Genomic DNA, 26,906 nt, shown 5'->3' on the forward strand with positions numbered 1-26,906 from the left:
TACATATACTTAGCATTCTGTAGCCATAATACCCTTTTTAAACTCCCAATTTAATAAAATAAAAATTAAATAACCATCATTAGAAAGGTTAGATAGCTTATTTTACTCTTAAATAATTCTCTATGTTTATGCACATAAATTAGGAGAAGAAATGGAAATGGTCACTAAATAGTGTTTATAAATGCTGTCTATTGTTACTTATATATCCTGCTACAGATCATTTGAAATGTACTGTCTTCTTTTCTTATTTTTAATTTTGAGTAGGTAAAATATAATTTATACTTCTTAAGTTGATGGGGAAAATGTTAATAAAATGTGTTTTCAAACCATTTGATGTTTCACATTATGTTTGGATACAGTAATCATTCCAAAGCAGATACATGTGATGGCATCTAATATGGTACTTTAAATACTTTAATAGCCATCCAACCTTTGTTTCCTTTATGTAAAATAAATATTAAAAGGAAAGTATGGATGCATGTGAAATATTTTATTAACCTAATTTCTTTTGTTTTTTAATTAGAAAATAACATTGTCTCTGTGAAAATTCAAATGTTACTTCAAAGACTCTTAATGTATGCTCATTAGTTCCCAGTTCCTAAAAAGAAACCACTGTTAATAGTTTGCTTTACAAATGCTAATATAAATACATATTTCATAGAACTATGATATTCTACTTATTCCTTTCACTTTATCCTGGACATACTGACATATCAATACATATGTGTATGTGTCAATTTTTAACAACTACAGAGTAACAGTATTCTGTTACCTTGACCTTGATATATAAAAATTTCTTATCTAACTTCTAATTGATGGTATATAAGGTTTTCGCTACTTTATTAACCAGAAAATTCAGTACTGTAACGAATACTTTTGTATTTACATCATTTACTACTAAGACTATTTCTATTGGAAAAATACACATAGAGATTTAAACATGCTGAATGACAGAGCTTGCATGAATGCTATTAGGTTAATATGGCTCCCCAATTTATAAATACCCAGTAATTCTGGGCTGAAATTTTTCTCTCACCTTTGTTGCCAAAGATTTGAGTTTTCCCAGTAGCGATTGTTTATTGGAATACACAACGTCTTCTTCATTATCTTCTCCTTCCATGATGGCACAACTATCTGCAGCTGGGAGCTCACACTCTTTTGAGTTAGTTGTCATTACTAATTTGGAATATTTGTACTCCAGTCTAAGTAATGGTAAATAAAATAAATACATAAAGCGACAAATGACATTAATAATGAATTAAGACTTATTTTAGGTGCCTATATGACAGCTCATTAAATTGTCTTATGGTATAGATGCTCTACCAACAAATCCCTCACCTATGGCCATAGCTTTATGTGTTCTCTTTGATCAACCATCTGCATAAAAATACTTTTCAGAATAATGTCAACACAATTAATGCTACTACATTGACTGAATTGTCCAATGATGAAGAACATTTGGAAAACAAAAGAAAGCCTTGAGGTCTGAATACACTTCCTCGATTTATTAATATGCAGATGTAAATTCACTGTCACATTTTCCAAAGTTTAGTTCATAAAGACGAACATATCAAATAGGCAAGAGAGTTGCTGCTTACTATCTCTCTACATCATTTATACCTTTATACTTAACTTACTTAACATGAGACATTACAATTGTCCCTAGATATTAGGATCTGGATCTTCCACAGCCCAGCTGAGATATAAATCATTGTAAAATATTCAGGTCCTATAACAGATCAATATTCAACCCCAGATTCTTGGAGACCTGTAGTAAATAAATATTGTATTTGCCCATGTACTTAGTTTGTTTCTTTACAAATATATGCCTACCAAAAATTGAAAATGAAAGTTGGAGCAAAAAGCAGCATAATGTTATAAAAGAAAAAACAGACTTAGAAAGAAATTCTGCCTTCCAATTTAAGCTCTGTAACCATCTACTGAGTAACAGGGAACCTCCATTTCTCTTTGCTTTATAATAAATGAGTTTAATTAAGTTATCTTTAATATCTTATGATCTTTTCATAACATCAATCTTTTCCTCTCACTTTATCAAAGGCCTTTCCTACAACTTCTTTACAAGGAGAAGCATCTTAAGTCTCTGAGAGAATCTACTGAATATAATAATTAAGTCTCCAAAAATTTTACAACAAAAATAGACCAGTTCTTATATGACCATTCCAATAAGTTTACTTACTTTTGATTCTTTTTCCAAAAGTAGCAAGTTAGAGCTACTAACAAAACAGCCGTGAAAGCTCCCACACCTGCTCCCACTTTTAACCAAAAGTCAACTGTTTCACAGGTCGACAACTTTTTCTCGGGCAAAGAAACTCCTTTAATGCACCATTTAGGTTCATTCCATACATATAAGGTCTCCTTTTGAAATAAATAAAAGCACAGGTAACATGAGAAATGAGATTCAGATTCAACTGTGAAAGCTAGATTTGTCATTGGGTTGATTTCTCATGGAGAAGAATAAAAGAGTTTCCTAATCCTTTATAATAGGCATTGAGCATCATTTAATAGAAGATTCAGAGAGAGGAAAGAGATATAGAAGAAAGTGGACAAGGAAATAATAAATGAAAATGCAAAAAACAAAAGACATGGACTGTTATGTCCAAAGGGGTTCACTACCTGCTGAAAATTATATCATCTGGACACATCTTTTGAGCAGTTTCCCTTGAATCTTAATGATCCCTGACATTTGAATTTTTGGGTGTATTGTTAATGTACATAAGAGTGGGATTCATAGTGATATATTTATATATGTGCATAATATTATTTGGTCTATTTCCTTTTCCATACTTCCTGTTTCATGTGCTCCTTGGCTTCTTAATTTTATTTTTGAATGAAAGCTTGTATTGTTTAATACAATTAACTGAATGAATTTTACTCACCCACCATGTAGTTCCATTAATCCAACCAATCTCTCCCTTAAGCAGAAGAGCAGACAGACCCAGGCCTGGGGAAGGCATGTGAACCATGTCTGGCAGACTTGGTAGCTGGTGTAAAGACTAGGCACATAGACTATCCCCTTCTTCTCTGTGCTAAAATAAGGTGGGCATTACTCTGAGTCACCACTACCCACACCAGGTACTTCAAACCTCCCAAAATAAAAGACTCAGTTCCTTGAGGGCGATATTTCTCAAATAGCAAGATACAGCTAACCAGTGAACAATAAAATCAATATATTCATCTCAACCAGAAATTTGTATAAATAAATAGCTCAAATAAGGTAGATGGAAAATGAAGTCCAGGGTACTGTGAATAGTTCCTTATATCGTTCAACATATACAAAATGACCAGTGCAATTTGCATGATGATGATATCGGAAGACATTAGATGACACAGGGCATTAGATTTTTTGCTGCTTGTGTTCTGTTAAATTTTCTGGCATATGGTGGCCACTTTGTCAACACCCTACCAGAAGGCTAGCACCAAAATGTTTAATTTCATGTTTGATGTGCATAAATATATTTTGGCAGTAAGTTACAAAGTGATATGGAAGAAAATCATATTTAGTTTTTGTTTTTGTTTTTTGGTGTGTGTGTGTGTGTGTGTGTGTGTGTGTGTGTGTGTGTGTGTGTTACTGTGGATGGAACCCAGGGGCATTCTACCTTCAAGCAACATCCCCAAGCCTCTTTTTTATTCTTTTTATTTTGAAACAGGGTCTCACTGAGTTGCAAACGGCCTCACTAAGTAGCTGAGGCTGTCTGAACCTCAATCCTCCTGTCTCAGCCTCCATGATGCATGATGATGCTGGGATTACAAGTGTGCGCCACCACGCCCAGCTCATATTTAGTTTGAGAAAAAGTTTCAAATAAGAACTTTCTACATGTGTTTTAGAAAGAATATGACTGAGTTTCTTTAGTTCATGAAAACTGTAACATTCCATTAAACAGAGTAAATAAATTACTTTTTTAAAGGGCTACTATATGTTTATAAAATAATGAAGTGAGAAATGCAGGAGCATGTTCAAATTTAGCTGCTGCATCTCGTTAAGTGTCAGTTGTGAAAATACAGATAAAAATGTAAACACTGATCAACAAACACTGACTTCATTTCAAGTGCCTTCTACCAAGAAAAAAGGATGTGCCAGAGTTTATACGGTTTTATCAAATGCGTAACACCCAATGAAAATGTCAAGCTCCAAAACTTCAAAATTAAAGAAAACTTGTAAAATAAAAAAGAGAAAAGAGAAAGAAACTTGTAACCCCAGATTGCCTGACTTTTTTTTTATAAACTTTCTGAATACTGTCAAAGGAGAAAAAAATCTAGCAACTGGCAAAAATTTTTAGCCATTCTATAACTATTAATTATAGCTCTTATCCCTTTATCTGATCAGTTCACTGGAAAATAAGAAAATAGCTGACTCTGCAGCTGAAAGATTTATTTTTCCAGCATGTAGGGATATTTTTTGAACAGGATTAAGATACATTTGATGATAAATTTAAGAATATTTCTCTTAGCGATAACACAGTATCGCTTTGAATCTCTACTGCTTCATGACTTCCACTATAATGCTTATTCCACACTTAGAACCTGCTATAGATTTCTGAGATCCAATTTGATAAGAGCACTTTTATCACAAGTTGTGCCGCTTTTTGTTCATATCAGCTATACGTGGAGGAATTATGTGGTATAAATTTAACTTCACACACATCTTTCTGTATGTGACATATTTACAGAATTGAGGAAATTCTCACATAGTCAACAAAAAGTGAAAAGTTGTAGAGCATGGGGCAGGATACAGGAAACAGTAGGTTGATTAAAAATCAAAAGATACCCATTGCAATATTTTCTAATCACCATTTTTCTAAATTATGAAGCTTGAGCATCCAAAGAAATCCACCCTCACTCATTGACCTAATGAAAAACTCAGCAGAAGTAGTCCTTTGTACGTGGCACCTCTGTAAATGGGTTTGGTCCTTACCTGGAATCCCCTCTTGCAGGCTCCTTCAATCTCATGGAAGTCATGCTCTGTGCACAGAGGGCAAGCCTCAGCGCTCTCCCACAGGAAAGAGAAAGCACATCCATCACATGTGCCTGCTGGGCACTTGCTGAAATAAAACCCAAAATATGACATTGTTTTAAAAGTACTCAATCCGTTCCAATCAACATTTGAGTGCCTACTGTATATGGGATAAAACCATGTGGATGCTGAGGAGACGACTCACACAGAAACAAGAAACCAAAAGGAGATCAAAGCACAATGAGGTAACTCTTTGCACCTACTAGGATGGCTAGAATAAAAAACAGTAATAACAAGTATTGGAAGGAAGGAAGTAGAGAAACTGGAACCCTCATCCACAATTGATGGAAATGTCAGAGATGTAAAAGATGCTGAGAAAGACTGGTGGTTCCTCAAAAAATTCAACTTAGAAATGCTATAGCATCCAGCAACATATTCCTAGGTATATATCCAAGAGATATGAAAGCATTTGCTCATACAAAACCTTTCTACAAATATTCATGGTAGCATTACTCATAATGGAAAAAAGGATCATCATCATAGACAACAACAGAAGGAGGTCTGGGATGGTTTCTGGGTAGAAATAATGGTTAAGCTGAGCCTGGAATGTTCCATAGGAGCTAGCCAGACGAGAAGGGAAGAAAACAAGGGATTTCTGCCAAAGGAAAGAAACTATGTGCTGACTTGGTAGAAAAATGACATATGGGTCATTGTTGCTGGAGCTTTCTAATCAATGTGGTGAGTGAATGCAGGGCTCATGGTCATGAGCCAGCTGGGGAAGACCATGAACAGCTAGGAGGATGCAGGTTCTGTTGAAGGTAACCTACTTAGGGGAAGTACTTCAGGAAATAGAACGAGGCACAGGACCATGGTCTTTAGAGGGTAGGGGAAAACATGAATATCTAAAGTACACAAACCAACCGGCCACCAGGTGTGCACACAGCTCAGTGATGCACTGATTCTGCAATTCCAGGCTTCCGAGGCCAGATGACAACTTCAAGAGGTGGTTACCATCCCCCCATGATGAGCAGGAATTAGACCCAGGGGCACAGTGGCACTGAGCCAACTGCCAGGCAGGGCCTGAACATAGACTTTTTGAAATGCTGCTCTGTGGTGGGTGAGCTCTCGTATTCACTGCCTGTTTCATTTTAGGAACAGATAAAAACATAAGATGGCTCAAACTTAACCTGTCCCTACTATGTACAGAATCCTCACTGAAGCCAGGAGCTACACAAAAAGATTTTAGTGAGAATAGCTGTTTTGTTCATGAATTCACTAAAACAAGGGGGGAATACTATCCTCTTAATTTGTCTACCACGCTTCCAGCACCCCTAAGTCTAGCCATGTAAATGCAAGCTTTCCATGACTACCTCCTTCAGATTTTAGCTGGTACTAAGCACAGGCTTTCTAAAGTACCTAGTAGCAAAAATAAGATGCAGAATAATGAGAATCCAGAGAAACACTACTTTTTGAGTTTCTACTTCAAATAACAGCAAAGTAAAATTTCAAATTCTTAGTTAACTAACCATAGTCCAAGACATCCTAAAATATAAACACTTAAAATATCTACATGTATAAGTATTAAGCACATTATAACATGCTTGTCTTTTCAGAGTTTCTGCATATTTTATGCTAAGTAGACATAAGTAAGATGTCAATAAAAGCAGTCTTCCTTAAACATCCCATACCAGAGACCTTTTTTTTTTAATGGAACAAAAAATAATGGCAATTATGACTCTTTGGAAAATGGCTTAATGCTTATCTGCTTTATCTGTTTATTAAAAAGTAATCAATTTATTCAGACTAAGAACCAAAGAGATATTTTTAAAAGCACCATTTTCATGATGTTTTTATCATTATAGCTCTATAATATAATTTGAAATCAAATATTGTGATGCCTCCTGCATAGTTCTTATTGGTGAGAGTTGCTTTGGCTATTCTGGACCTTTACTTTTCCATATGAAATTTAGGATTGATTTCTTTGTGAAAATGACATTGGTATATTAATAAGGATCACATTAAATCTGTGGATTACTTTTAGTAGAATGGCCATTTTGAAAGTATTTATTTTGCCTATCCAAGAGCATAGGAGATCTTTCTATCTTCTAAGATTCTCTTTAATTTCTTTTAGTATTTTACAATTTTCATTGTAGAAGTCTTTCACCTCCTTGGTTAGACTTATTCTTAGGCATTTTATTGTTTTTGAGGTTATTGTGAATGAAACTATTTTCTGGATTTCTTTTTCAGTAGTTTCATGGTTGGAGCACAGAAAAACAATTGATTTTTTATAGATTAATTTTGTATCCCACTACTTGGCAGAATTTGTTAATCAGCTCTAGAAGTGTTTTGGTTGAGGGTTTTTGGGGGAGAAGGGTTCACGTCAGAGAGAGAGAGAGAAATAGAGATAGAGATCTAGAGATTGACAGATAGATGAAAATGTAATAGATGAAAACCATGCCACAAACATATTATCTTTATATGCCACCTTCTAGATCAAAAGAAGCTCAAATTAAAAAAAAACTGGATAGCCAATTTAAAAAATCTTCAATTTAATTATTAATTATATAACAATGATTTACAGCTTTAAAAGTAATACACTTTGCCGGGCGTGGTGGCGCGCGCTTGGGAGGCGTAGACAGGAGGATCGCGCAGGTTTGAAGCCAGCCGTGCTCGCGTAATACAGACCCTGTTTCAAAAATATAAAATAGGTCTGGGAGTGTAGCCCGGAGGTAGAAGGGCTTCCAGGAACCTCAGTACCACCAAAAAAAAAAAAAAAAAAAAAGTAACACACTTTTCTGATCACTTAGTAAAAAAAAAAAAAAATCATCAATAGGCTTTCTGGTTCAAATATGTCCTCAGAAATTTACTTTCTACTTTATCCCTTCAAAAAGGAGGAGTTTTAAAGGGGAGAAAAGAGAAAACTGTTTAATTTGGAAAAAACAGAAGAGTAAATCTGTTTAAGTTTGAGGAAAAATGAACTTAAATGGAAAAAAAAGGAGGAAATTGCAAAAATATCTGGAGAGAAGACTCAGGTTACAGTATACCCAGACTTTGAAATAATTGTGTGTTTTTCCACAAATTACTCAACTGCTTCTTCCCTCTGCCTCATTCCTTTAATGTGTTAAAATCTAATGTATGTGGATTGTTCTACACATGTGTATAGCAAAATTATCAATACTAATCTCAGTGACATGTACAGGGACAGAGGGAGGAAGGTGGGATCCAGAGGAAAACACACTGAGTTCTGTGTGCTTGTATGTCCTGTTATTCTGAACCTCACTATGATGTACAAAGTACCAATAAATATATATTTTTTAAAAATCCATTGTGTGTCATGCTTCTCTCACAGAGTAGTTCTAATGGATAAAATAAAAGAACATTTTTAAGCACTGCAAGAATATAAAAGACTATTATTACTGCACATTACTTTCTAAAGAACTAATAGAACTACAGAAACTTAAAAAAAAATCAAGACACTGATGTCATTTGTAAGCGTGTCATTAGGTGTCAAAACACTACAATGATTCAGTGCCTATCCTTGGTAGACTTGACTTTTTTAAAGATTCTCTTAGTTTAAAATGAGTTTAGTTCCGAATCAATTCCATAATGCTTTTGACCCAGCACACCATTTAAAATGTGAAACATCCAAATTTGATCCTTGTTCACAAACCTAAGTTGTATAGTTTAAATCAAGCCTTCCATAAATGTAACATATATACACAATAAAGATTTACTCAGCCATAAAGAACAAATTATGTCATTTGTTGGAAAATGGATGGAACTTGAGAACATTCTGCTAAGTGAGATCAGCCACCCTCAGAAAGCCAAGGGTATTATATTTTCTCTCACACATAGAAGCTAAAGAAAACATAAGAAAGAACACGAACATCAGATAAAAAAGAGAGAGAGACAAGTAGAACTGTGGAAGGAAATTGAGAGAGGAAGAAGAGAAGGGGGAAAGGAAGCTAGAGGAAGAAAACAGATCAAATATCTTAGTAACATATACCAGGAGGGGTAGAGGGCTGGGATTCGAAAGGAAACATACCAAATAATGTATGCATTATACATGTATCAATCTGAATCTCACTATGATATATAACTGTAATGAGCCAATACAATTATAAAAACAAACAAAAATAAAGCCTTCCCTGTAAATTAACAAGGATATATGAAGCAATAGTAATTTCAACAGTCCTCAATTATAGAATTAAAACAGAAAAAAGTGTAAGAAAAACAAAAATACTTCCTTCTACCAAGAGAACAACAAAAATTAAGTAGAAAAATAAATAAATGCCATATTTCCATATATTTGAAATATTTTCATCTCTCAAAGACACTACGTTCTAATCCCATCAGCTTGCTTTTGGCATTGGATGTTGTTATTCCAGCATATGAATTTGGGAGGATACAAATATTCAGACCCCAGCAGACTGAGTTTGTATATTGTATTTTTTTTTATTTTTATATTTACCACAAACACTTAGATCCAGGGATTATACCAGTCTTCTGCAGAAACTTCTCTTTCTAAAAAATTTGTGTTGATTTAATCATCTCAAATCAGCATCTGATCAAGATCTGGACAAAGCAAATTAGCTCACCCTCCCTAGTCTTTTATCTATAGATTCTATATATTCTTCCATGAAAAAAAAATTAAGTTGTATTATCTTTACTTCCCTCTTTTTGAAATTGACCTTAAAACTTTTCTGAATGTTTAGTGATAGTGTTATAACACAACTTAAGATTACTTATTAGTGTTTGAAGTATACAATTTCAGCAATCCTTTATCATTTTGCATTTCTTAATCATAATGGCCTTCTGTATTTTCATGTATGCTCATAATGCTTTTATATTTCATATGCCTCCTTACATTTTAATAAATGTAAAGCATTTATTAAATATAAATTTAATAAATGTTAAACTATTTAAATAATTTTAAAAATATTGGTCCTGATTTTTTTAATTCTCTTGTCTTCTTAATTAACCTTGTACAGATTTAACTATTATCTGTCCATAAAGGTTCAGAGGATAAAAGATAATAAGAAACTCATCTTCCTCTGGCTCTGAACAACTTAGATTAGATAGACTTTCTGGTTTTAGCAATCCTTCCCCAAAGACCAAACAAAATACTATCTTAGCATTCAATAAATCTGCTGATTTTAATAGAAAAACTTTAAGTTAGAGCCTATAGTATAAACTCCTGGAGTGTTCGACCCCTGAACACTATCAGGGCAGAAATGTAAAACAACCCGTTTGTGAATTATGATATTCTGACACTATAGTGATCATGAAGATGAATTTGGATTTTGAAAGAGGTTTTGGAAAAACAATTTTAGATTGGTTTATAAACTACCCAAGCAGTTAAATATAGTCATAAATTGGGAGAGAGGGAGAGAAAGGAAGATAACACTTTTATTCCAACTCATTATATTAATAAAGACAACCCTGTTTGAGGAAAGATAATTCCCTTACACAAATGCACCAATAACTCAGAGATCAGTGGAGTTATCCTCTGGGATAAAAGTGCTATTTGCCTCGTTGCCTTGTGTGCTTCTTTGCGAATCTCTGCCCATGAGGAAGCAGAAGGGGAAAATGCAAGATGAAGGCACTTGGCATTAAAAGAACCAGATACACAGTCAGGAAATCATTCCATCTTCACTGCACTGATCCACGGTTATTCAACCTGGGACTGAAGTGTTTCCTACTCTGTGAAGTAAATGGATTTGATTCAGAGATCTCACGGATACTTTGACAGCTCTATTATCAGAGCAAAAATGGATCCCTCTGCCTGCTTTTCATGTATTTATATATTTGTTACATAGTAATTACACATTGAAAGGAGATGTAGAATAATACCAAGAACTCCTGGGGCATTTCCCTCTGGGTCCCACTCCCTCACTCCCCTTCCCTGCACATGTCTTTGAGATACTACTTGCTTTCTAGTAAAGCCTTCGTATAACCTTCGTATAACCACAATTTCTTAGGTCTTCAAAGGAGCCCTTTGGACATAATGATCAGGTTGTCACTGTTTCTAATGAAAGGAAAACATTCAGTTCCTATGCACCTGAGGCCATTATTCAAGGTGTAGGAAGCCTGGAAAGACATCTGATTTAGACCCCTGATGGTGTTAAATAGCTAGTCGGTCATTAGCAGATAAAATCAGCTGGGACAGAGGGGTAGCAGAACTTTCAGAGAGCTAAATGCACCTGCAGAGCCTCACTTAGACCCCCTCCCTGTGAAAAGGAAAGAGAAACCACACATAGTCACGCAGAGGCAATGTGCTGGGGCAGTTGACTACTCCACATGTAATATGTATGAGGAAGGAGGGGGTCCACCCTCCCTGGAGCATAACTTTGCCCCAAGCCACTTTCCCAGTACTAGAATGGATTACTCCAGAGTTTTCTTCTGGAAAGTAACCCTTCCCCCCTCCTCCATAGTTTTTCTCACAGGTGCTATCGCCTCTCTAAATAAACCTTCTGAATTCTCCCATTGTTGCTTTCCATTTGAATGCTTTCCAGTGAAGAAAAGAAAGACTTGAGATGCTGCCGAACAATATAAAAATCCTCCACCGGGTAACAAAGGAACATCAATTTGGGGATATTAGCAGCCTATTTATTGGGTTATAGTTTCCTCTCTGCCCAAGGAGAAAACTGCACTAGAAAATCTCCAAAGCCCACTCTAGCTGTCAGATTTCATTGGGCTATTACATTCTCATCTAAAATGTCTCACACCCTCCAGATGCTTTGTAGAATTAGAAACCAAATGCATTTGCCAGACCAAACACACAGGTTGGGTTTCCAACTGGACATGAGTAGGCAGCCCGGTGATTCGTTGCTTCCTGTAAATTCATGTGTGACATAGATAGAGTGCACATTTTCCCCATTTTTTCTTGCTCCCTTTAAGACATTTTCATTTTTCAAGGGCTAAGGTCTTTTGACAATTGAAAGATTTGAAGGCACCTGGCATTAAAAGAACCAGATTCAAAGCCTCAACCAACATGACAACTGTTAAAGTCACTTTTGCCTAATTCTTAGCCACGAAGGAGAATTCCTAGGGGTGGCATCCTTTCTGCACTGCCCAGGTCACCCTCTGAGACTTCTTGGGCTGCACATTAGGTTTCTCAAAGCTTAACATCTCACTAGCATCTCTCTCTTCCCTGGAGATCTTAAAGCCTCAAAAAATATAAAATAAGTCCTCTTCAAAATTATCCTGAGACCGCCCCCCCCCCCAGCTCTGTTAACATTTATTTCCAGTTAGCAGGAAATCTTTATTCAGCCCTGCAGCTAGGGGAGAAAAAAAATTATTTCGGGACAAGCTGCTGTTTTTCATGTTCTGATCCCCGAGCTCCCCCTTGTGCCCGGATGAGAAATAATCCAGAGAAAACTAAAGAGTTCCCTGGAACGGGGATCTGCACACCTCATTGTGCATCACAACTACAAAGTGTCATCAAGATACAGGTGAAGGACTATACCCTGAAGACCATGACATTTTAAAATAAGCTTTTCATAAAACCAAGATGCAAAATTTAAAAAAGAGAGAGAGCTGTAAAATCTGTCAAATCTATCAAATACAGGTTAAGACAAATAGTACTCAAATTTTAATATGCATCATAAATGACTTGTGTTTTTAAAAATGTTCCTGTACTCAACATCCAGATTCTGTAAATTTTAAAAATAAATGTCTGAGGCATATATTCCAAGGTATTCTGTTGGAAGTTATATTAAGAAATCATAACAGTTTTTAGGTTTCCTACATGGCAAAGATCACCAGAAGTCAACAGATACATTTTTTTCCTCTCAGAAAAAAGACTTAGTTTCAAAATGTCATGATTTAACCCTATGAGACTACTTTTGTTATTATATTAAAATATCAAAACTTACTGCAGTGAAGCCAGGAAGGAATGGGGGGGGAGAAAGCTGAGGTTCATTAATGGAAATGCTACCTGCAACTATGTGTATACACGTGAATATAACATTGTTAACCTGGACACTCAGTATTGGGAGGGAGGGAAATGGAGATGCAGAGGGGCCACCAAGTACGGTGTGAATGCATGCCATTGTCAACATGATCTACGTTAGGATGTGAGACTATAGTGCACCAATAAAAATTTTTTTAATCAAAACTTATCTTGGGAGAGTCAGACAGAGTGATTAATTTTCTAAAGGTCAGATCTAGTCTTTAGGAACATCATCTGCTTGAATCAGAGACCTGGAAGAGTCTTCAGAAGCCATCCAGGTAAACCCCTACAGGCTAGACACAGAGAGGTTAGTTGCAAGGTCCAAAAAAGGACTCAGAAGTGCTACAGCAAATAGAATGAGTGCCTGAACTCATGCTAGATGGTGGAATAACAGAGAATAATCAAAGGCTACTGCTTTTTTGCTGGACTCTCTGAACACATCTTTTCATGAAGACGGTATACTTTGCTGTCTGGACTCTGGCTTAGAGGCTGCCTGAGGGGTCCTCTGATGCTGAATAGCATCTGTCTCCCTGCTTCTTCTACTGCTATTACCTTTTGTTCTATACTCTTCTTATGGTGTTCTTTCTCACCTTGAATTAGGTGAAAAGAATAATCATAGGTCTCTGAGAACCAGAAAGAGGCAGTTAGTGAGAAGTGAATGCTGGTGTCCTTTTATACCCCCAAATAAGCCAAAAATAACACATTACATGGTAGTTATTTGGGGGATGCACAGTAGTTGACGCAATGCTTAGACCACTGACTCCCAATCCTGATGCAACATAGCAGGATAGCTAAACTCTCTCAAGGACTATTGAAAAGTTATCAAAAAATAAAGTGAAATCAACCATCTTCCTTTTAAAAATAAATGTCTTTGCAGTATAATGGAGAAGAATATGCAAATCAAACTATGACCCAAAAGTACCTTAATCCTAACAAGACTAGAAAGAAATAATTACATGCCAAATAATAAATGTAAAAAATAAAGTTCAGGGGATGTTTGAGTGTCTCTCATACTTTGGAAGCAGTCTTTACTTAAGTCAACAGTTTTCTAAGCCCAGAAAATTGTTTATGCTCTTCTAGTGCCCCACCCAAAGTGAACTACATTAGTCATCTCTAGATATAGGATCTAGAGAGCTGGTTCCTCAGTATCAATCAGTGAGACGAACTGTACTATATTCTATAGGGTCAGACTTACCAATGACTTTGCTACCATTAATCAGAAACCTGAAGAGCTGGAGATGAATCCTACAAATGATCCTCTTGCCTTATTTCTTTCCAGAAAAAAAAAAAGGAACTACAACTCAAAGTTTAGATTACTTAATTGAGATCATCTAGCTCATTGTTAACCTAGTGATATAACCCATGAAACTTCCTAATCCAAGACTGAAGCTAAACAGTAACAATAAATACAAGGATAGAGTGTAATTAATGATGTATTTCCTAAATAACTTTCAAGAGAATTAGATGCTCAAGGCAAATGGAATAGAAAGTGTCATTAAGAGGTTGGGAACGATTGAGATGGACAAAGAATTATTCTTCCTCCTCAGGAATCAGCATTTCCTGACAACAGAAATCTACAGATCCCTTTGTTCTCTTTCTGCTTTGTTTCCATAAATAATATTTTTTAAGTCAGGCACAGAGGCACATGCCTGTAGTCCCAGTACTGGGAAGGCTCAGATAGGAAGATTGCAGGGTCAAGGCCAGCGAACATTAACGTAGTGATATCCTGTTTCAAAATAAAAAACAAAGTGCTGAGAGTACAACTCAGAGGTAGAATGCTCCTGGGTTTAGTCTCCAGCACCACAAAACCAAAACAAAACAGAAAATAAATGTTTTAAAATAATAAGATTCTTGAGAGTTTTGCTGCTAAAAATGAATGCAAATCATGTGTAATAACCACATATAAATAAGAATACCTGGGAACTGAAATCACACCTGCCCCAGGTTTCATAGGATTGCATCTCATTTTCACAGCAGTTGATCGGCCATTGATACAAGATGTTGTAGTTGTAGAAGACCTGTGGTAAGGGAAACAACATTTAAAAAACAGATAAGAGACAGATGGCAAAGACAAAGAATCATCTTTATACTCTCATGCTCTAATCAAATGAAAAAGAAAAGTGAATTAAAGTTCACTAATTTAGAATTTTAATACAAATTCAATTCATTTACTTTCACTGCCTATGAAGAACTGACTATTTTCCCAGGTAAAGTGATTAACATCAAGGTGTTTAGTAAAGCTATGTCAAGTTTTATCAAAATTATATTCAACATGAATTATATTTTATTCTATCAAAATTATATTCAGGCCAGGCATGGTGGTGCACACTTGTAATCCCAGCATTCAGAAGGCAGAGGCCAGAGGATCATGGGTCGCAGACAGCCTCATCTACTTAGTGGAGTGCTTCGCCACTCAGTGTGACCCTGTTTCAGGAATAAAAAGACTTAAAAATAAGGATGGAGGTGTAGATTGGAGGTACAATGCCACAGGGTTCCACCCCCAGTACCACAAAAATAAATTATATTCAAAGAGAACAGTATTCATATCCACTTAGGCTGATGCTTAAATGTGTGAATTAGAATTACTGCCTAGGCATAAATAAAGAGTATCTTTATAGTAAAGATATGTATATAATCTATATATGTTTATGAGCATACATATGTCTGAAATAAATTACATAAGATTTTCACAATATCTCATTTTCACACTTTTCATGAAGTCACTTAATGATCAATTTTTTTTATTACCTATTACATGCAACTTATCATGCTAGGCACTTTAGGTGACACCATAATCTTCCCTGCCACTAAGAACTTACAATCCAATGTGGGAAATAAAAATTCATGTATATAGACATATATGAGTTCTTTTTGATAAAAATAATTTTAGGGAAGCAGCATTTTTACTTACTTATAAAAGAAATGCACATCTGGTATTTGACTTGGTGAAACTGGGAACATATCTTCTTTTATATTAATGTTTTGCAATGTGGTTTCAATTGTCACTCCTAGATGACATTGAAAAAAGAAAGTACTAAGCAATATGAGAAAGTTAGGTTTATTTAGTCTCTGTATACTTGAACAGAAAATATGTTTGCTTTGATGGCTATGTTTCACCAGAAATGTTGTGTTAAATTAATGCATTTATGGCAGAAATAAGAAACTTTCCAAATTATCCAGAATATAATATACACTTTAGCCTTGTAATTAACTAAGTAACTTCATTCCTGGGTCTTATTTCCAGAATCTGTTAAATATATGCAGTAATTGAGGTGGTTTTTTTTTTTTTTTTTTTTTTTTTTGGTGGTGGTACTGGGGGTAGAACCCAGAGGCTTTCTACCTCTGGGCTATACTCCCAGACCCATTTTATATTTTATTTGGAAACAGGGTCTCACTAAGTTGCTAAGAGCCTCACTAAGTAGCTGAGGCTAGCTTTGAACCTGCGATCCTCCTGTCTCAGCCTCCCAAGCGCAGGGATTATAAGCGTGCGCCACCATGCCCAGCTTGAGATGGTTTTTAAAGTTCTTTTTGGTTCTAGTATTTCAAATACATATTTGTTAAAATTGTTACCTTGGTGAATTTTGTCAAACAATCTGGGCTACTTTGCTAATATTTGTGTGCATGTTCAGTATACGTATCTGACAAAGTAAAAAATTGTGTGCTAAGTTAGATGCAGCAATGCACACCTATAGTCACAGCTACTCAGGAGGCTGAGACAGGAGGATCGCCTGAACCCAGCCTAGACAACATAGCAAGACACGAGTTTTTAAAAAATTATATATACATCTAAAAACTTAATAACTTCCAGAAAATAAATTCAAATTTTTCTTCATTTAATATACAGAAAAGTAAGAGGAGTTTTTTTTGTTTGTTTGTTTTTTTAATCTCTCATAGGTAAAATAATGGTAGGACCAAAATGCCGGCAATAACAGTAGCTTTTGGTCCTAACAGTTCCGATGCTGAGCACTGACCTTGGTGCTGAAATTCAAAACTAACTTACTCTGGAGTATGTATGTACTAATGGTTCTGAAAACTGGCTGTGCATTGCAGTCATATACTGGGGTGTGTTAAAACCTGAGGTTTCTAACTCCTACCCAAGAGATTCTAATAATCACTTGATTTCTAATAATTACTTGATTTCTAATAATTACTACTTATAAATCTAGATTCTTCTTAAAATTTTCCTGTACCTATGAAACCACAAGATAGAGGAAGAACAGGAGGATCAAACTCAGCATCTCACCTTTGCTATCAGCTTATTTTTGGTACCAGAAAATATTATGAAAACCAGTGGAATATTTAGATTGTGTTTGTTTACTATTATACTATTTGTTTTACTATTACTAATTTTTTTGTTTTCATTTTAAAATTATTTTGCCTCTTAAGCTCCTAGAGAATCTGAAAAAGATATAGAAAATGTCATATCACCTAGGAGTTAGTGTGTAAATTCAGAATCTTCTTATAAGTACTAAGATTCACCAATAGACCCTACACTTGGGGGCTTTAAGCCATCTTATACAATGCTGACCTTAAATTACCTGCAGACCTTAATCATCTAATGTAAACACTAATGCAAGAACAAGTTACTAATATCATAATTTTAGAATAAATTTATGCATGCATATATTAGCCAAAGAAAGCTTACCTAAAAAGGTATCTGCCAGAATGATGGACTGGGATGATAAGGCTGCTCGGAAACCCTTACTTTCAGAGGGAATAATAGTTGACTGGCATACAAATGCTCCTACCAAATTTGTGTAATCATCTGACCCTGGAACCATTTCCTTTACTGTAAAGTCAGATATGTTGTTAGTACAGAGAGCCATCTTCTTCCCCTAGGAAACAAAGTCACAAGTGAGAGGTTTTACTGTTGGTTACCCTCTAAACTGAGTCTCAGCTAGGGAGTGGAGGAGAGCAGTGGCTCTCTTCTCACCACACAGATCCTGATTTTGTTAATCTGGAAGCTCAGGCATAGTACTTCTTAAAAGCCCTTGAGGCAATTCCAAGGCTCATCCAGGGATGAGAGCAGCCATAGTTATTCATGCTGTAGCATTTTACTGTAAACATCATTTGTGTTGGACGAAAGCCATATAACTAAGGAAACAAACATCATCTATAAAAGCTGAATTCATAGATTAACAAGGCATGAAAAGAGATCAGCAAATTGCTGGTGAAAATGCTAATGCCAAGAAAAAAGACTTGTTCTTCCTTCTCCTTCATGGGTCTAAGTGTGACAAAGGTTAAAGAACAAAACCTAAAAGCCACATTGCAGCATAACCCTAGCACATCTGAATTCTAAACAGTCAGTATGAGTGTCTATGTTCACCTTCTTTTGGAGTTAATTATGTGAATCTGTTTAACTACAGAGAAAACCGAAGACAATACCAGTGGCCAACTTTTTGAATCATTTAGAAATTGGTTGGAAGATAGAATTTATAAAAATTGAAAGACTTTAAATATGGCATGTTTAAAGAAAACATTGTCTCAATAAGAACTATAGGTCACTATAGTGCTGGGATTACAAGCGTGCACCACCACGCCCGGCTCTTTTCTCTTTTTAAAACACGAAATTGATAATAAAAGTCTGATGGTTAACTTTTTGGTGTTGACTTGACTGGATTAAGGCATGCTTAGAGCACTGGCCAAGCATTAGTTCTGGGTGTGTGCATGAGGTGTTTCCAGAGGACACTGGTGTGTAAATGAGTGGACTGAGTGGGGAAGATTTGCCCTCAATGTTAGTGAGTACCATCACATTGCCTAGGACCAATATAGAATAAAAAAGCAGAGGAAAGGATTCTTTATCACTCTGGATCTTGCATACTCTCCTTAGGACTCCAAGACTTATACCAGCAGCCTGCAGTAGTTCTCAAGACTGCAGCCTCAGACTGAGAGTTATACCATCAGCCTCCTTGGTTCTGAGAGACTTTTGGACTAGGCCTCAGCTACACTGCCAGCATCCCAAGGTCTCCAGTTTAGGTACCACCTATCATGGGACCACTCATCCCTCATTAGCACAGTCAATTCTGCTAGTAAATCCTCTCATCTAAGTTTTTTATTTCCTGTCTCTTTGGAGAACACTAATATAATAAGCAATAGTAAAATCTTTCTCAAACCATAACTTTCTGCCTAAAAAGACAAAAGTGGGATTGATAAGGCTGACCACATTCACAGGGAGAGAATAAAAGACAGAGAGGGACGGACAGAGCGGGAACAGGATTCTCACTGCACTTATACCACAGCTGGAAGTTGTCAGTATCAAAAGAGAGATCAGAGGATTTAAACAAGCAAAGTTCAGTTCCTGACATTGGTGCTTGGTTCCCATAGAGATTTTATTGGTCCATCAACACAGAAAATATCAACTCAGTCAGAGCTGAATACAGCTCCATCGCACCTTGACATCATGACTCACCTCGTGTCCACATAAACTGATATTGAAGAAATGGAAGTATTTTGTTCCTTTGGAGGTGAAACTGGGGCCATTCATTAAGGATCCCACATTGCTCAGGTTGCTAAAGTCATAATGCAAACTTTGGTTTTCTTTTTCGTGGTAGAAAAAGCAGTCACTGTAGCAAACCGAGTGGTCCTTTGTTTAAAAGATGAAGAAACACAAAGAAACGTTATTGCAAGAAAGTATAGTTACTAACTAAAAATGTTTCCAAGAACAGTTCTAGGCACTAAAATAATTTGAGTAATTTTGTCTAAGTTCTATTTTACTATACTGGCGTAAATATTTCTAAACTCTACATTTTTCTAGGCAAAATTTAAAGGATTCAGATTAATTTTTTTTTAATTCCAAGTCAAGTTTCCAAATAAGTTTCTTATAGGAAAGTATTTTTTAAAGTAGCCATAAGGAAGAACAAGACTATATCATTTGCAGGAAAATGGATGGATCTAGAGAATATTATGCTAAGTGAGATTAGCCAGTCACAGAAAGTACAAGGTCATATATTTTCTCTAATAAGTAGAAGCTAGGGAGAAATTGGGATACAAGAAAAACTGCAGAAAAGGAAAAGAAGCCCCAGTAGAGCAATGGAGGGGGGTCGGGAGAGGGGAAATTGGTGAAGGAAACACTTCAACTGACACCAAGGTCAGATACAAAATTATAAATGCCAATCCCAATACCATATATAAAGAGGAGGAGGGTAAGGGATGAGGTCCAAGGGCACAGGGCACCATGTCTTCACCTAGCGCTGTGTGCATGTGTGTTTGTTTAAGTTCAGAACTCTATCACTCTAAACTCCATTATGACGTGAGGTTATAATGTGCCAATAAAAGTATATTAAAAAAGAAATAGCCAGGTGTGGTGGTGCACGCTTGCAACCCCAGCATTCGGGAGGCTGAGACCAGAGGATCGAGGTTCGTGGACAGCCTCAGTTACTTAGTGAGTCCCTCTGCAACTTAGTCAGACCCTGTTTCAAAATGAAGAATAAGAAATAGGGCAGGAGGTATAGCTTGGAGGTCAAATGTCCCCTGGGTTCCATCCCCAGACCCACACAAAGGAGAGAGGGGGGGGGGGAGGGAGGGAGGGAGGGAGGGAGGGAGGGAGGGAGGGAGGGGGAGGAAGAGAGAGAGAGAGAGAGAGAGAGAGAGAGAGAGAGAGAGAGAGAGAAAGAGAAACTAGAAACAACCAAAAGGAAGCAAAAGTAAAACTTTACTGTTATGCCCATTTAATAGACAAGGAAACTACTTTCTCCTTTACTCATAATATAACATTAGTCTTTGCTTTAAAATGTTCTTAATATTTTCTGCTTCCCAGGTAATACCTATAGCCAGCTCCACAGAAGTAGTTTACTTGTTCTTCCTTAAAAATACACAAGAAATCAGTTTTCATATTTTTGGAAAACATTTGTATTTGGTGTTTCTGTTAATATTTTGTGTCTGTAGTTACCAGCACTTTCATATTCAGTGAATACTAAACATCGAAAGAGAGAAAACAGGAAAGAGAATTAAAGCCTCCCTTAGTTTTTTCAAAATAAATATTATCTCCATTGCTTCTGGAGAAATATTAATGAAGATCCTTTAGTTTTCCTATTGAAATGTGCTTTTGTGGGGATATTGAAATGCATGCCAACTTACCTGAGTGCTTTTACTCCCAGGCCCACAGGGGATGCAAGCCTCCTTTCCATACACCTGGTGTATAGACAGGTAGGTGTCAGGGGGGCATTCCTTGCACTGGTTAGTCTCTTTTTCAATGTAGTGGCCCGGGGGGCAGGGGACACATGATGAGCCCGACTGTTCAGAGCCGAGAGCACAGGCACGGCATGAAGACGCCACCCCATCCACGGCATTAGTGGCTGTGATAGAATAGATCTTCACCATGTCATTGATAAACCGTCTATTCTAAAAAGAGAGCAGAAAGTAAGGACCTCTGCTGTGTGATAACATTACACAACGAGAATTTGCTTTATGTTGCTATAACAAAAACGAGCAGAGTGTTCCAGCCTAATAGTATGTCACTGATAATGGATTAATATCACTATTATATGTTTTTTCTTTTAAGGAGGCCATAAATCTTGACACTGGAGGCTCATTTAGATAGTAATAGAATTCTGAGAGTTTATATGTCAAAATTGGTATAAACTCAAACATAATTATATACTTTATATATGGAAGAAGAGCTATACTTTATTAGAGGAGCAACTTTAGTCTCACCATTATCTATTAAGGTGTAAGTCTAAAACTAATGAAACATTAGGATGACAGTATGGCAAGGTAGAGAAGCCTTAGGCTAGCAATCAGGAAGTCCTGGAAGGCTGGGACCTCTGTTCTTCACACAAAAACTATGTAATATTGATATGAGCACATAACATCTTTCAGCCTTCCTCCTCCTCTCCAGTTGTTTTGCTAAGAAAGGTATGCTGATTTCTACTGAAAGAATATAAAATACAAAGCAAGAGGCCTTACTATGTTTTTTCTTCTTGGGATACTGTGTTATCAAAGTCTGGATTTCATCAAGCAAGAGGTTTATTCTATCAGAGCAGTATTATCCCTGACTACTTAAAGCTTTCTGTCTGGGAAAAGATAAAAGAAGTGGGAGAGTTCCATCACATGTTCATGCCCCATCAGATGTCAGCCTGGAACCAAGCAAAATCTGGGGAACAACTTCCCTAGTTAAAGCCTGAAGAATGAAAATATATTACATTTGTAACAGAACACAAAAACCACTTCTAAACAAGAGAGTCACCTTGTTCTAATCTTGGGAAAGTTATATCTATGGAGATACACACAAAAATAATATTACTGCTACTATTGATACATACAGTGGAATTTACTTAGGGGAGAATTGGGTCTACTCTAAGAGGGAAAGTAAAAGAAAGAAGTAATCTTATATGTTAACCCAATCATGTGTACATCCACATTATCTAAAACGAGCTCTCATCATAATAAAATAAATAAAACAACACCGGAATGTTCTGATGAAGAGAAGGTTAGTCACTGATGTTTTCAGAGTCTCAGAAAGATGAGTTTTTAATTAAATACAAAATTAGACTTTCTCTTAAACTTCAAGCAATAATAACTTAACGTTCCCAGAATAATGCAAAGATACAATGTGTTATTCTATTTCATACATTCTTAGTTTTAAAAAAGTCATTATCATTTTTATGCCAATCCACTCTATCACCAGAGGACTGATTCCACGTCATTAAAAAGCTGTCTTTCCTCTAGATTCGACTGATCTTTTCATTTATATCCACAAGGGGGCATCAAATTTGTGCTTAAAAAGAAAAAGTGCTTGCAACTTACATCTTGAAATTGATTCGTTCTCTGAAATGCCCATGTAAATGTAAACGTGGCATTCTTGAAGATGATGTGGGTGTATGCTTGTTTTTCTTTGGTTCCACCCCATGATTCCACCACATTGGTACTTTTTCTATTAATATCCTAAAACAGTGGGGTAAATTTATATAAGTAAAGCACAAGCTCAATATTAGTATATATGTATACTCCTTCCAAATATGTTTATATTTAGAGCAATCCCGTAGAGTTCATGATTATTTAGCTGCTATGCATATAACCAAACAACTCTCAGAACTTCCCTTAAAGCTTGCACAAGCACCATAACAAAGTATATCAGCCACAATGTCAACAGAATCTGAAAGAAGTCTCAAATCAGAGTATGTTAAAGGGGTGGGTTTTTGTTTCAGTTTGTTGTATTGGCTTTATGTGATTCTAGCTTGCAATCTATACTTATAAAAGGAGATATAATTCCTCAAACTCCTCAAAGAAAACTTCCAGTATCCTCAGTAAACGTAAAAGCTTTCCAGTCTATTTATTTTCCCTTGAAAGATTTTGATAGACAGCTCTTTCAAAGAAATATTAAGTTTTCCCTGAATTATACTTGCAACTTACAGACTTACTTAAGTGCAGGCTACTCAGAATGTTATTTTATCCTTATGAAATACTCTCCTGCTTATATCTTTATTCTAAAAGATTTAATTTATATAATATTTTCTGATTTCCTTACATTTAAGACTTAGAATAATCATAAAAATTCATAATATTCTAACCAATATACTATCACTAATATGTATAGAAAGCAAATATAATAAGTCAAATGAATAATGTAATACATATTTAGTTTATTTAGATAACTCTGTTTTTTAAGTTAGTATTCCATCCAGAAACCTCAATAAATGACTTAGAAATCTGGATGCACTTCCATCCATTATTTGGGAAGTTGGCAATAGAGTGGCATGCTATCAAATCATGTCCCTTTCTTCTATTCCTATTCTATTTCTATTATTCCTATAATATAAAAATAAGGAATCAAATATATTTTAAGTAACCAAATATTTTATAATGAGACACATCTTGAGTTCACACTACAGACTAAGAAAATAGAAAATGCGTGTCATACATTACAGAAATCCCCATATTACCGTATAACCAAATTAGTGTACTTGCCATTTTCAAAAAGAAACTTATAATATGCAGATAGTGCTTCATTAAACATCACTGTCCTGGGTTATAATAAATAAAATGATTATATTACTATAAACAGCACCGCCTTACATTTGTATAGTAGTGCTTGATATTCAATGTGTTTTGTATGTTATTTAATTTGTTATCTCTAAAACTCCTGTGAGAAGACTAAATCACAAACAGAACAAAGAAAATCAGCATATTCATCTAAAAACTCTGGGATTGATTTGTCAAAAAAAATCTATGTGATCCCTGCTCTCAGAATTGTCTAGTCAAGTGAAAGACCAAAACACACACACACACACACACACACACACACACACACACACACACAGAGAGAGAGAGAGAGAGAGAGAGAGAGAGAGAGAGAGAGAGAGAGAGAGAGAGAGAGATTTCTCCACCACTCCTAAGAGTGATTAGTTTCATTTAAAGGAATACTAGAAGGCCTCCTAGAAGTGAAGTTCAAGTGGTCTTAAAGTACAAATGAGACTTCACCAGAGAGAAAAGTAAATGGAAGAATATTTTAGCATCGAGTGTCAAGACATCAGAAATTCAAAAGTATAATGTTCTATTAACAGTAATTTCTGTGTGCTGAAAGAAAGGAATATAGCCAAAGCAGGTTTGGTAACAGAGTCTGGGGAAATAATTTTAAAAAGCTATCATAGCGATACCATGTTAAGGAATACAAAAAAAAAATATTCAAAGGCCATTAGTTTCCAAACTATAGAACTATCAGAAATTATAAAAACAACCCTCAAGGTTTGCTAAAATACAGACAGCGATGTCTCATCCCCAGAGTTCCTCATTCATTAAGGCAAGGAAAGGGCCCCAAAAGTTTCATTTCTAACACATTTCTAGGTAGTGCTGATGCTAAGAATCACTGCAGGTAATAAAAAGTCACTAGGGGTAAGGAGGTAGATCTTCTGCTGATGCCTCTACTATTGTTTTTATGTGTATACAAGTAATTTTGACAGAAGCATGGATGGGAGAGTGAATATTATTAATGGTCTGGTTGAGAGACAATACTCTAAATTATGGAACTAACATAATCTAGCAGACTAAAGAAATAAGGAGGCAGAATTGGGAGACCTGAAGACCTATTGGTTATTTGTGGTATAGCAGATGGATGTATTAAAGATTATCCATAATCTTCTTTCACTGCTACAAAGTCAATAATTTTAAGAACAAAATAGCCTCCTATCATTTAAGCTGCTAGCAATCATAAATAAAATATTTATATTTCTACACATCCTGTATATCATGAAGGGAATTGTTAATAAACTATTTAATAGCTACTAAAGGGGCACTTGAAAAGACACAAACAAAACCAAAGCAGGCTTATAAAATCACTATGTAAATGAAATGTTAAAATCTTTAGCCAATAACTTTCTAAAACAGTTTTGAGGTTTTGGAAATTGTTGTTTTGTTTTGATCTAATTTGGGTACTGGGGTTTGAACCCAGAAACTTTATACCTCTGAGCTAACACCCCCAGAACTATTATATTTTTTAACTTTGAAACAGGGTCTTGCTAAGTTGCTAATGCTGGCCTCAAACCTGCAATCCTCCTGTTTCACCCTCCCAAGTACTGAGAGTACAAGCAGTGAGTTTTTAATTGTTACTTTCTCAAATGAGGAGTTGGGACTTAAATCACATATAGAAAAGAAATGAGCAAAATTATAACATGTGCATAGTAAAATCTTTTCTCTAAATATATTAAATTTAACAAGAAAGAATTTTCTTTTATCCTGACACTCCACACATCCATTCTTTTCTGCCCTCATTCATTAATATTTCCCCCTTCTAATGGTTTAAATTTCTGAATTGTAATTAAGGAAGAATTTTCCACCTGCTGGTGCATATTTTTATGAATAAATTTTCTGCCGATTAACATCCCTTGGTCTGTCAGTCACCTGCCCCCCCTTACTTTCCCTTTGGGGGATTTATTAGAAAATTTTTGTGACTTCTTTAAATATTTATAAAAAACAAAGTTTTTAGAAAGTCTTAAGAATGGCAAATACAATGGGATATTTATCTCACATTTCATAAGTAAACTCACACTTAAAAGAGATTGATAAACCTTGAAATCTGCCTTTGAAAGTCACTCACTTACCACCATGAAGTACAGAACACAGTCAGCTGAGCAGAGCGTTTCAAAGACAAATGTTATTCTTCCTAGCTCAGAACCTGTGGCTCCAGTCATAGATGTTGGTGGTCTATTTGGTAGATTAAAATTCAAAACTTTAGAGTTTGCTCTAAATACAATTAACAACAAAATTAAGTTATTTTTCTCATTAAACTATAAGCTATGTTCTTGTCTTCCCCTATTCTACTGCTTCTCCCAGAGCACAGATCCTGCCTCACTCAGTTTGGGCCTGGCCATACCCATGTTCAACACGAAGTCGACACAGGCATAATAATATGCTTGTATCTCCTGCTGTAAAAACCATGTTTTCCTAACGCCAGGAAAATACTTCTACTGAGAACTCTCAATACAAGGCACCGAAGCAAAAAAAGATTAATACATTTGTAACATATGTCTGTATAGACAGAGCTGAGAAAATAAATAAGTATACCAAAAAATACTCCTACAAACAACTTAGAGTAAAGATGTCTTCAGTAAGCATCTGAGAACCATGGTTATTGTAGCTTTAGATAAAATATCATTAAAATGTTTAAGCTTTATTTAAGAAAAATACAGCTAACATTTATAGTTTTGCAGTGACTGGATTGTACAAATATTCTTAGGTATAATGCATTACTCTTTCACAGCTGGCTATTTACTATGTACTTTGCAATAGAAATGTAATCTATAAAGGCAGCCCTACTTTATCTATTTCTATAGGGAAGCAGGTGTGAAGATTCTTACAGAAAGGAATCAGAATGGTTTCCCTTACTTAAATCCTGGAATATGCAAGTTTAAGATCAGGTAATCATTATCAGAACCTCCAGCTCCACTCTGGATGTGATCTCCAGCCACTTCCCAACCTAGAAACAATAAAAGCATTTTATTAGTTAAAATTCCATTAACTATTTCCAAAAAATATTTTAAATAAAGT

The 26,906-nt window shown here is 35.6% G+C and overlaps 1 protein-coding gene across 1 annotated transcript in view; it reads right to left on the reverse strand.

The window, feature by feature from the left end:
* ELAPOR2 (endosome-lysosome associated apoptosis and autophagy regulator family member 2) overlaps positions 1 to 26,906 on the reverse strand; it is a gene marked incomplete at both ends in the record, with an annotated part of 173,203 nt that overhangs the window by 11,279 nt on the left and 135,018 nt on the right. Inside the window, 11 exons of the mRNA XM_080700830.1 lie at positions 1,037 to 1,202; positions 2,198 to 2,376; positions 4,934 to 5,060; positions 14,843 to 14,944; positions 15,838 to 15,934; positions 17,572 to 17,761; positions 19,336 to 19,509; positions 21,003 to 21,266; positions 22,671 to 22,808; positions 25,961 to 26,063; positions 26,745 to 26,835. Coding sequence (XP_080556956.1) covers positions 1,037 to 1,202; positions 2,198 to 2,376; positions 4,934 to 5,060; positions 14,843 to 14,944; positions 15,838 to 15,934; positions 17,572 to 17,761; positions 19,336 to 19,509; positions 21,003 to 21,266; positions 22,671 to 22,808; positions 25,961 to 26,063; positions 26,745 to 26,835 — 1,631 coding nt within the window. The remainder of the gene's footprint in view (positions 1 to 1,036; positions 1,203 to 2,197; positions 2,377 to 4,933; positions 5,061 to 14,842; positions 14,945 to 15,837; positions 15,935 to 17,571; positions 17,762 to 19,335; positions 19,510 to 21,002; positions 21,267 to 22,670; positions 22,809 to 25,960; positions 26,064 to 26,744; positions 26,836 to 26,906) is intronic.

This window comes from Muscardinus avellanarius (genome assembly GCF_963383645.1).
Source record: "Muscardinus avellanarius genome assembly, chromosome: 9".
Classification (NCBI taxonomy): domain Eukaryota; kingdom Metazoa; phylum Chordata; class Mammalia; order Rodentia; family Gliridae; genus Muscardinus; species Muscardinus avellanarius.